Source organism: Schistocerca serialis, chromosome 2, assembly GCF_023864345.2.
Source record: "Schistocerca serialis cubense isolate TAMUIC-IGC-003099 chromosome 2, iqSchSeri2.2, whole genome shotgun sequence".
In the NCBI taxonomy this organism is placed as follows: domain Eukaryota; kingdom Metazoa; phylum Arthropoda; class Insecta; order Orthoptera; family Acrididae; genus Schistocerca; species Schistocerca serialis.
This window is the reverse complement of record NC_064639.1, coordinates 306,585,490-306,598,009: the sequence shown is the minus strand read 5'-3', so window position 1 is coordinate 306,598,009 and position 12,520 is coordinate 306,585,490. Positions and strand designations below refer to the sequence as shown.

Genomic DNA, 12,520 nt, shown 5'->3' with positions numbered 1-12,520 from the left:
ATAAAACGTTTAAAGCTGGTAATGGTTGATTTAGGCAATTCAAAAGTTGTTATAATTGGCGTAGCATCGCAGAAAATGAAGCACCAAGCACTGATAAAGAGGCTGTGCATTTCTATTCAGAGAAGGCAATGATAGGAGAAGACGTCTATACCAACCAAACCATATTCAGTGTAAATGAAACTGATCTGTTATGGAATAATATGCCTAAAAGAATTTTTTAAAGTGTGTAAAGAGAAAAATCTTTTAAGGTTTCAAAGCAGCCACAGATCAGTTGACAGTGACAGCTGGAGTGAAAGCAGCTGGTGATTGCAAATTAAAACCTCTCTTCGTTTATCACTCATGAAATCCAAAAGCTTCAAAAAATTCATGTAAAGCTGGGTTGCCCGTGATTTGGAAGTTAAATGCTAAAGTTTTGGTGACAGCTTCCCTTTTTGAGAACTGGTTTGGTCATCACTTCACACCTGAAGTGGAATGTTAACACAGATTCCATTTGAAGTGGTTCTATTAATCAACAGTGCACGAGGTCATCATTCTGTTACTCTAATTAATTCCGATCTGCACGTAAAAGTTTTACTTTTGCCGTTGAATGCAATCAGCTTCTTCAACCAGTGAACCAGGGAGCTATGAAAACATTTAAAGCTTACAACATGAGACAATAGTTTGCACATCTGCATGAAGGTAACACTAACTTTAAATGGAATCTGGGAAAACTGTCATCCCCCCCCCCCCCCCCCATTTTTTTTCCTCCTACCACTGAAACCTAGGGGGAATCAGCACCAGGTTCTCATGAAATTGATAGTGTGATTGAGGAAGTGGTCAATCTTGCCAGGCAATTAAATTTAATGGTGGATAGCGATGACATTCAAGAACTGCTAGTTTCACACAGTCAGTTTCTGACAACTGACGAGCTTACAGAAATGCTTAAAAGCAAAACATCGGACAGTGTGATTCTTTAGACATAGTTCAATCAGAAGATTAAATGATAGATGCAAACTTGAGAGAAGGCCCCAGTGAAATTGAAAAAGGGTTAAAAAATTTAGAAGAAATAGATTCCAACAAAATATCACTTCTGCTTCATTATTGTGCTAAAAAAAATTACTGGCATGGTATGAGGAAATTTTGCTCGTGCATAATGCTTTACTGTAATATAATTTTGTTATATTGTTGAACATTTTATTAAACATTTTTCTTCTAAATCACATAGTTTCATAATAATAATAATAATAATAATAATAATAATAATAATAAAGAAACCCACAAAACCAGCATGGCAACACAGGCTACAGATCAAAATAGAAAAACCGAGAAAAGACATCGGACAGCTAACACAATTTATAAGAAATGAAATCTCGGAAAAAAAACGAAAAAGGTTAGGTAAAATCTCACAACAAGAAGCGACAGAGCAATTAGACGAAAAGAAGCAGAAATTACAAGCATTCGCCAAACGACTCAGAAGATACAAAAAAAGTGAAAATAGAAGGAAACAAAACCAAACATTCAACACAAACCAAAAGAAATTTTACCAGACAATAGATAACACACACATTGAAATAAACAATCCACCAAACATAACAGACATGGAACACTTCTGGAGCAACATATGGTCAAACCCGGTACAACATAACAGGCATGCACGGTGGATACAAGCAGAAACAGACACATACAAGATGATACCACAAATGCCTGAAGTGACAATTTTGCAACATGAAGTCACCCAAGCAATTAATTCTACTCACAATTGGAAAGCCCCTGGAAATGATAAAATAGCAAATTTCTGGTTAAAGAAGTTCACCTCAACACATTCACATCTAACTAAATTATTTAACAGTTACATTGCAGACCCATACACATTCCCTGATACACTTACACATGGAATAACTTATCTGAAACCGAAAGATCAAGCAGACACAGCGAACCCAGCTAAATATCGCCCCATAACATGCCTACCAACAATATACAAAATATTAACTTCAGTCATTAAACAGAAATTAATGACACATACAACACAGAACAAAATTATAAATGAAGAACAAAAAGGCTGTTGCAAAGGAGCACGAGGATGTAAAGAGCAACTGATAATAGATGCAGAGGTGACATATCAAGCTAAAACTAAACAAAGGTCGCTACACTACGCATACATCGATTACCAAAAAGCTTTTGATAGTGTACCCCACTCATGGTTACTACAAATATTGGAAATATACAAAGTAGATCCTAAATTGATACAGTTCCTAAACATAGTAATGAAAAACTGGAAAACCACACTTAATATCCAAACAAATTCAAATAATATCACATCACAGCCAATACAGATTAAGCGTGGAATATACCAAGGAGATTCATTAAGTCCTTTCTGGTTCTGCCTTGCTCTGAACCCACTATCCAACATGCTAAATAATACAAATTATGGTTACAATATTACTGGAACATACCCACACAAAATCACACATTTGCTATACATGGATGATCTAAAACTACTGGCAGCAACAAATCAACAACTAAACCAATTACTAAAGATAACAGAAGTATTTAGCAATGATATAAATATGGCTTTTGGAACAGACAAATGTAAGAAAAATAGCATAGTCAAGGGAAAACACACTAAACAAGAAGATTACATATTGGATAACCACAGCGACTGCATAGAAGCGATGGAAAAAACAGATGCCTATAAATATCTAGGATACAGACAAAAAATAGGAGTAGATGATAGAAATATTAAGGAAGAGCTAAAAGAAAAATATAGACAAAGACTAACAAAAATACTGAAAACAGAATTGACAGCAAGAAACAAGACAAAAGCTATAAATACCTATGCTATACCAATATTGACCTACTCATTTGGAGTAGTGAAATGGAGTAACACAGACCTAGAAGCACTCAATACACTTACACGATCACAATGCCACAAATATAGAATACATCACATACATTCAGCAACAGAAAGATTCACATTAAGCAGAAAGGAAGGTGGAAGGGGATTTATCGACATAAAAAACCTACATTATGGACAGGTAGACAATTTAAGAAAATTCTTTCTAGAACGAGCAGAAACTAGCAAAATACACAAAGCAATCACCCACATAAATACATCGGCTACACCACTACAATTTCATAACCACCTCTACAATCCTTTAGATCACATAACATCAACAGATACGAAGAAAGTAAATTGGAAAAAGAAAACACTACATGGCAAGCACCCGTATCATCTAACACAGCCACACATCGATCGAGACGCATCCAACACATGGCTAAGAAGACGCAATATATACAGTGAGACAGAAGGATTCATGATTGCAATACAGGATCAAACAATAAACACCAGATATTACAGCAAGCATATTATTAAAGATCCCAATACCACAACAGATAAATGCAGACTTTGCAAACAACAAATAGAAACAGTAGATCACATCACAAGCGGATGTACAATACTAGCAAATACAGAATACCCCAGAAGACATGACAACGTCGCAAAAATAATACATCAACAGCTTGCCTTACAACATAAACTTTTAAAACAACACGTTCCTACATACAAGTATACACCACAAAATGTACTGGAGAATGATGAATACAAATTATACTGGAACAGAACCATTATAACAGATAAAACAACGCCACATAACAAACCTGACATCATACTCACCAATAAAAAGAAGAAATTAACACAACTAATTGAAATATCCATACCCAATACAGCAAATATACAGAAGAAAACAGGAGAAAAAATTGAAAAATACATCCAACTGGCTGAGGAAGTCAAGGACATGTGGCATTAGGATAAAGTGGACATTATACCAATTATACTTTCAACTACAGGAGTCATACCACGCAATATCCACCAGTACATCAATGCAATACAGCTACATCCAAACTTATATATACAACTTCAGAAATCCGTAATTATTGATACATGTTCAATTACCCGAAAGTTCTTAAACGCAATGTAACATATACCGTACAGTTAAAAGGAAGTGACGCTTGATCAAGGTCCGCGTCACTTTCATTCCGAACCAGACCTAAGGTCTGAGAAAGGAAAGATGATAATGATAATAAAATGATAATAATCCTTGTACATACATCTGTGTCAAAGTCATACTATACCAGAAGTCCAGCATAACCTCCAGTTTCCACTAAAATTCCTTGGATCACCTCCAAACTTCTCTCCAAAATCCATCTTCCTGTTCATGTAAAGTATTCCCCGCCCCCCTGTACTTTACAATACCTTTTGTACAGTTCTTAAAATCTACAAACTAATCACTCTGGACATTCCCTTGTAGTTGGTTACTACTTCCACAAAAGGAAGTTTCTAATTGACCAACAACCCATTACCCACATGATAACTTCTTATAACAATGATACAGACTACTTTCATTTGTCTATACCCATTGTTTTTGTGTCATTAAGCACTAATTCTCTAAATGTCCTGCTGACTCCAAACTCTTAACCTCTTTCCTTATAAACTTAACTATCCCTATCCTTATCCACAAGTATACAAATAAATCAATGAGACAGCTGCGGGCACCCACACAGCACCTTCATATGCCAGCCTGTTTGTGGGCCATCTACAGGAAACTTTTTTTAGACATGTAAGATGCTAGAAGCTTTTTCTTGTTTAAGATCATTGATGCTCTCTTCTGGATGAGAACCCATTCTTTCACAGCCTTAACATTTTCATGCTTATCTGTTTCACTTGTCCTCTTCATCTCAGTGTACCATCCTCTTGTGTTTCCATCCCTCTGATACCTAAAAAACTCACACAGAAAGCCAACCAACCATTAACATTTCCTCTGTGTTGATAGCAGCCATCCCTTCCATGCTACAAAGTGTTTCCCTTACAGTCTAGTCACTTGTGGATGCTGCATCTGCTGTGTGGGTCAATCTTTTGCCCAGTATGTTGAAGCACACAAATGCCCATAAAACTTCCAACTAGCCCCACAATCCCTCCATATTGCACATTATCACCTGGGACTGGGAAAAGTTCACCACTTCATCTGCCAGGTCTTCTACTACCTCCCATCCTGCTCTGAACAACCTACCCACAATCTTTCCTTCCTATTCTAATGTAGTGTTCTGCTGGCCACTCAGTTTATGAATTGTTGTAGTTCATCCTTGTGGCACACCTACCTCAAAGCTCTTGTTACAGGGGTCATATCGCTGTGAAAGCCCATGTAATTTTTACCCACCCAGTACATCCTCTCGTCTGTTATACCCTGCCCCATCAGTGGCAGGGCCACCTGGAAAAGCAGTCATGTCATATACCAGCTCTACCGTAATTTTTGCACTGCTTTTAATGTGAACATGTCGATGAATCAGCTGTCCACCCAAATGAATGGCTGTCACCAAACTGAGAGCCAACAACAAAGTTGACCACCCAGTGGCAGAGTATGCTGCTGTGCAAAACATGCTTAAATGCAGTTGCTGCTTTACAACTTGTTCCATCTTCATAATCCCCCACAATATCAGCTTCTATAAAGTACGCAGATGGGAATTGTCAGTAGAATACATCCTTTGATTCTGTTCTCTTCCTGGCTTCCTTTGATTCTGTTCTCTTCCTGGCCTCAATCTCTGTTAGCCCCCTTCCCAAGCCTATCTCCATCCCTTCCCCCATGCCTCCAGTTGAGCCCATTAATCTACATCTATACCATTCTCTCGGAAGTCTCCCTGTTCCTGTGTGTTCTATCCTCCTCTCCCATGCCTTTCCCAACCCACTCCTCTATTTGAGTGCCGCATGTAAGTCAAGTCATCCTCTTTTCCCTAACTCCTTCTTTATTCCTTTCACCCGCTCCACCATTTACAACCCATACTTCAATCAATCTGCAGTGCTGGGACAGTCTAGCTTTACATGTGTTTGTGTGTGTCAGCTGTAGTTGTTTGGTTTGATAAGTAATCAGCATTGGCGGCCGAAGACTTCCGGCATAAGAAGTCAGCCTCATTCTGCCAACGGCCTTGTCAAAGAGGGCGGAGGAGCCGATGAAGGTTCAGGGCACTCTCTTGTCCTAGGGATGGGAAATTGCCCCTAAAGGTGGAAGAATCAGCAATGATCAACGACATGAGGATGCAGAAGGCAATGGAAACCACTGCATTAAAGACACATAACATGTATCCGCAGGACATGTGGCCTGTAATTGAAGAAGTGTCATGATATTCTCTCCATTGGCAAAAGATTCCGAAATAGTCCCCCATTCGGATCTCCGGGAGGGGACTGCCAAGGGGGAGGTTACCATGAGAAAAAGACTGAATAATCAACGAAAGGATAACGTTCTACGAGTCGGGGTGTGGAATGTCAGAAGCTTGAACTTGGTAGGGAAACTAGAAAATCTGAAAAGGGAAATGCAAAGGCTAAATCTAGATATAGTAGTGGTCAGTGAAGTGAAGTGGAAGGAAGACAAGGATTTCTGGTCAGATGATTGTCGGGTAATATCAACAGCAGCAGAAAATGGTATAACAGGTGTAGGATTCGTTATGAATAGGAAGGTAGGGCAGAGGGTGTGTTACTGTGAACAGTTCTGTGACCGGGTTGTTCTAATCAGAATCGACAGCAGACCAACACCGACAACGATAGTTCAGGTATACATGCCGACGTTGCAAGCTGAAGATGAACAGATAGAGAAAGTGTATGAGGATATTGAAAGGGTAATGCAGTATGTAAAGGGGGACGAAAATCTAATAGTTATGGGTGACTGGAATGCAGTTGTAGGGGAAGGAGTAGAAGAAAAGGTTACAGGAGAATATGGGCTTGGGACAAGGAATGAAAGAGGAGAAAGACTAATTGAGTTCTGTAACAAGTTTCAGCTAATAATAGCGAATACCCTGTTCAAGAATCACAAGAGGAGGAGGTATACTTGGAAAAGGCCGGGAGACACGGGAAGATTTCAATTAGATTACATCATGGTCAGACAGAGATTCCGAAATCAGATACTGGATTGTAAGGTGTACCCAGGAGCAGATATAGACTCAAATCACAATATAGTAGTGATGAAGAGTAGGCTGAAGTTCAAGACATTAGTCAGGAACAATCAATACGCAAAGAAGTGGGATACGGAAGTACTAAGGAATGACGAGATACGTTTGAAGTTCTCTAACGCTATAGATACAGCAATAAGGAATAGCTCAGTAGGCAGTACAGTTGAAGAGGAATGGACATCTCTAAGAAGGGCCATCACAGAAGTTGGGAAGGAAAACATAGGTACAAAGAAGGTAGCTGCGAAGAAACCATGGGTAACAGAAGAAATACTTCAGTTGATTGATGAAAGGAAGAAGTACAAACATGTTCCGGGAAAATCAGGAATACAGAAATACAAGTCGCTGAGGAATGAAATAAATAGGAAGTGCAGGGAAGCTAAGACGAAATGGCTGCAGGAAATATGTGAAGACATCGAAAAAGATATGATTGTCGGAAGGACAGACTCAGCATACAGGAAAGTCAAAACAACCTTTGGTGACATTAAAAGCAACGGTGGTAACATTAAGAGTGCAACGGGAATTCCACTGTTAAATGCAGAGGAGAGAGCAGATAGGTGGAAAGAATACATTGAAAGCCTCTATGAGGGTGAAGATTTGTCTGATGTGATAGAAGAAGAAACAGGAGTCGATTTAGAAGAGATAGGGGATCCAGTATTAGAATCGGAATTTAAAAGAGATTTGGAGGACTAACGGTGAAATAAGGCAGAAGGAATAGATAACATTCCATCAGAATTTCTAAATTCATTGGGGGAAGTGGCAACAAAACGACTATTCATGTTGGTGTGTAGAATATATGAGTCTGGCGATATACCATCTGACTTTCGAAAAAGCATCATCCACACAATTCCGAAGACGGCAAGAGCTGACAAGTGCGAGAATTATCGCACAATCAGCTTAACAGCTCATGCATCGAAGCTGCTTACAAGAATAATATACAGAAGAATGGAAAAGAAAATTGAGAATGCGCTAGATGACGATCAGTTTGGCTTTAGGAAAAGTAAAGGGACGAGAGAGGCAATTCTGACGTTACGGCTAATTATGGAAGCAAGGCTAAAGAAAAATCAAGACACTTTCATAGGATTTGTCGACCTGGAAAAAGTGTTCGACAATATAAAATGGTGCAAGCTGTTGGAGATTCTGAAAAAAGTAGGGGTAAGCTATAGGGAGAGACGGGTCATATACAATATGTACAACAACCAAGAGGGAATAATAAGAGTGGACGATCAAGAACGAAGTGCTCGTATTAAGAAGGGTGTAAGACAAGGCTGTAGCCTTTCGCCCCTACTCTTCAATCTGTACATCGAGGAAGCAATGATGGAAATAAAAGAAAGGTTCAGGAGTGGAATTAAAATACAAGGTGAAAGGATATCAATGATACGATTCGCTGATGACATTGCTATCCTGAGTGAAAGTGAAGAAGAATTAAATGATCTGCTGAACGGAATGAACAGTCTAATGAGTACACAGTATGGTGTGAGAGTAAATCGGAGAAGACGAAGGTAATGAAAAGTAGTAGAAATGAGAACAGCGAGAAACTTAACATCAGGATTGATGGTCACGAAGTCAATGAAGTTAAGGAATTCTGCTACCTAGGCAGTAAAATAACCAATTACGGACAGAGTAAGGAGGACATCAAAAGCAGACTTGCTATGGCAAAAAAGGCATTTCTGGCCAAGAGAAGTCTACTAATATCAAATACCGGCCTTAATTTGAGGAGTGAATTTCTGAGGATGTACGTCTGGAGTACAGCATTGTATGGTAGTGAAACATGGACTGTGGGAGAACCGGAACAGAAGAGAATCGAAGCATTTGAGATGTGGTGCTACAGACGAATGTTGAAAATTAGGTGGACTGATAAGGTAAGGAATGAGGAGGTTCTATGCAGAATCGGAGAGGAAAGGAATATGTGGAAAACACTGATAAGGAGACGGGACAGAGTGATAGGACATCTGCTAAGACATGAGGGAATTACTTCCATAGTACTACAGGGAGTGGTAGAGGGCAAAAACTGTAGAGGAAGACAGAGATTGGAATACGTCAAGCAAATAATTGAGGACGTAGGTTGCAAGTGCTACTCTGAGATGAAGAGGTTAACACAGGAAAGGAATTCGTGGCGGGCCGCATCAAACCAGTCAGTAGACTGATGACAAAAAAAAAAAGTTGTTTGGTGCTCAGTGGCTTTTAAAATTCTCTCTTCTGTCTCATCTCATTTGCTCCAACCTATTTAAGACAAGTATACGAAAACATTTCCAATAATTTTAGTAGCAAAAAAAGCAGTGGTGGCAGATCAGCAGCTTGTACCAACAGAACTAGCAGAGAAGCACAGTGAAGAAATGAGGAACCAAGAAGTAAAAGAACAGTTACATTACTGTTTTGCTGTTTACACACAGATATAATCTGATTACTACAGGATTTTGATAATCAACTTCTTTATTTTTTAATTGTTCCTCTGGTAGTTTGATACCACAGCTGGAGACTAAATTGTCTGGAAGGTTAATGTATATTTTTGTATACAGTTTATTGTCCATTCATCTTAAGGGAAAAGAGCAGTTACTTGTAATCTTTCTCAGCATTTTTTCAAGTTATAATAAATTGTATTTCGTTTATTAGTTGGTTAATCAGACCATTAGGCAGTATTGAAGTAATGAATGTATCTTTAACGATTTGTCAGTTATTAGGTATTTATGTTGCTTTTTTTTTTTTTTTTTTTTTTTTTTTTTTTTTTTTTTTTTTTTTTTTTTTTTTTAGGTATTGTTTAAAATTCAGATGGTATTATCTACCTTAACCATTTGACTTTATTACTGACCATAATGTGTGTTTTTTTCTGTTTTATGTAACTAAGTGTAGCATAAAAATAGTTTGCACTTGACACTTTAATGTTTCCTTTTTTCACAATTCTGATTATATAATTTTAAAATTCTTTGCAGGATTTTGCATTTAGAACTGTGATCAGTTGAGTACACTTTTAATTTAAAAATGGGTCTGATATTTGGTAAAGCTCAAGATGAAGTGCAAGTTAAAAACAAAACTATAGAAACTGCTACAGAACAGTGCCATCTGACAACTGTTGAACCAGAAAAGAAAGTAACCACAAGTAAACAGTATTTAAACTTCACTTTTTTGATTGATCCATCTACAGTAGATTACATACGCACCTCAAAAACAATATTCATTTTACGCGGCCTTGCTGGCAGTGGAAAATCAACAATTGCAAAAGAAATTGAAGAGACATACAAAGGTGCTGTAATATGCTCCGCAGACCAATTCTTCACAGTCAGAGGCAGGTTAGTACTGACACTGATGTTATGATCATTTGCAGATCATTGTTTATAATGTTGATTATTCAAAATGACAATAAAAATGATGCCACTTTGAAACTAACACTGCCATACAGGCAGTCGTAGTAACTAAATAAATTTATTTTTTGACATGACTTGCCACCAACTAACACAGAGGGCACTACATTAAACTGTCTCTTATCTCCTTACGACTGTGCCCAATGTAATGTTACAGATATGAATACGTAAACTTTCGTCATTCCGCATCTGCATATGAGCTTCAAAAGGCTCAAAAACTAGGTCATGAAAATAAAGAAATATTTCATAGGTAACTGGCCACAGCTATCCTTAGTTGGACTTCATGTAATATGTAGTCATGATGTTATGTAGTGTTCATAATGGATGCACGTAATTTGAATGTTCATATGTAATAAAACTACCACTTGTCAAGCTAATTAAGTTTTACATTTCAATGTTCAGCATACTTTCATGTTATCACACAACAGTGTTGTATGAGGCACGTCTAAAAGGTAACTAAAATTCCTATCCCAAAATCAGATACTGCCACACGTTAGTTTGAATCAGTGTATCGGTTATCTTTTAGGTCTACAGAAAATGTCAGTTCAGAGTGTTTGTTTTGTGATCACTGTTTGACATTTTTAGTAATTTTTCATTGCAGATATGAAAGAGCAGTGAAGTAACATAAAATTTATATCTAAAATACTCTTAGGTGTTATTGTCAGAGGGTAATTTTCTTTTGAAACTTGTAGCAAAGTGTAATTGACTAGAAGGGATGATTATAAATTTACGTTATTAAGTAAAGAGATTTTTGGGATTTGAAAACATGAGGTACACCAATCTTTATGTGCATTATATTGTGCCCTGGTAAAATTATTACACATACTAAGAACAGTGTACATTATAAAACTTGTCACGGGCAGTTCATGGTTCTTACGACATGCAGTTTCCATTCGTTGGCAGCATATAAATCATCTATATCAGCAATATAGGATGTGGAGTGGGTACTCATACATTGGAACAGGATGTTCAGCATAGTTTTCCATAACACCTGCCACTGCTGGATGAACTCCATTTGGATGGCAGTAATGGTCTGTGATACTGGTATTGGAGCTGAAAATTTTTGGCCTACAGCATCTTGTGTATGCTTTGTCTGATTTAAGTGTGATGAATGAGTTAGCAACTTTACACGTGTTGTCTTCATGTTCCAATAACTCTTCCACCAGAACTGGCCTGTGTGGTCAAACTTTATAATTCATTAGATAAGATAAAAAAAAATAGACCCCCCCCCCCCCCAATCCCCACCAGCCACATATCTGTACTGTAGGTGTGACCACAGCGGAGGGGTATCTGTTGAGAGACTAGACAAACATGTGGCTTCTAAAGAGGGCAGCAGCCTTTTCAGTAGTTTCAGGGGCAACATTCTGGGTGATTTAACTAAACTAAAACTAAAGTGACCTGGCTGTGCTGGTACTGTGAACAGCTGAAAGCAAGGGGAAACTACAGCTGTAATTTTTCTCAAGGGCATGCTGCTCTACTGTATGATTAAATGATGATATTGTCTTGTGTAAAATATTCTAGAGGTAAAACAGTCCTCCCATTCAAGTCTTTGGGCAGGGACTACTCAGAAGGATGTTGTCATCAGGAGAAATAAAACTGGTGTACTGTGCGGTGGAGTGTGGAATGTTAGATTCCTTAAGAGGGTAGGCAGGTGGGAATTGTGAAATTCAGTGACAGGAGGAACAGAATTCTTGGTCAGGTGAATACAGGATTATAAATAAAAAAATCAAATAGGGGTAATGCGGTAGTAGGTGTAATAATGAATAAGAAAATAGGAATGTGGGTAAGATACTATGAAAACTGCATAGTAAACAAATTATTGTGGCCAAGATAGACAAAAAACCTCCACCCATTACAGTAGTAATATCTTATATGCCAGACAGCTCTGCACAAGATAAAGTGACTGAAGAAATGTGTGATGAGATAATAGAAATTATTCAGATAGGTAAGGGAGATGAAAATCTAATTGTGATGGAGGAGTAGAATTTGATAGTGGAAAAAGTAAGAGAGGGAAAAATACTAGGTGAATATGGACTGAGGGAAAGGAACCAAGGGAGAAGCAATGTGGTAGAATTTTGCTCAAAACATAATTTAATTATTGCTAACACTTGGTTTAAGAATCGTTAAAGAAGGTTGTATATGTGGAAGAGACCTTGAGGCACCAGAAGGTTTCGTGTTGATTATATGATGAT

The 12,520-nt window shown here is 37.9% G+C and overlaps 1 protein-coding gene across 10 annotated transcripts in view; it reads left to right on the top strand.

Annotated features, from left to right (window-relative positions):
* LOC126457080 (2',3'-cyclic-nucleotide 3'-phosphodiesterase-like) overlaps positions 1 to 12,520 on the top strand; it is a 183,323-nt gene that overhangs the window by 19,733 nt on the left and 151,070 nt on the right. For all 10 annotated transcript variants that reach the window (XM_050093092.1, XM_050093088.1, XM_050093089.1 and 7 more), the window contains one exon: positions 9,900 to 10,256. In XM_050093092.1, coding sequence (XP_049949049.1) covers positions 9,949 to 10,256 — 308 coding nt within the window. In that variant the 5' untranslated portion in view covers positions 9,900 to 9,948. The remainder of the gene's footprint in view (positions 1 to 9,899; positions 10,257 to 12,520) is intronic.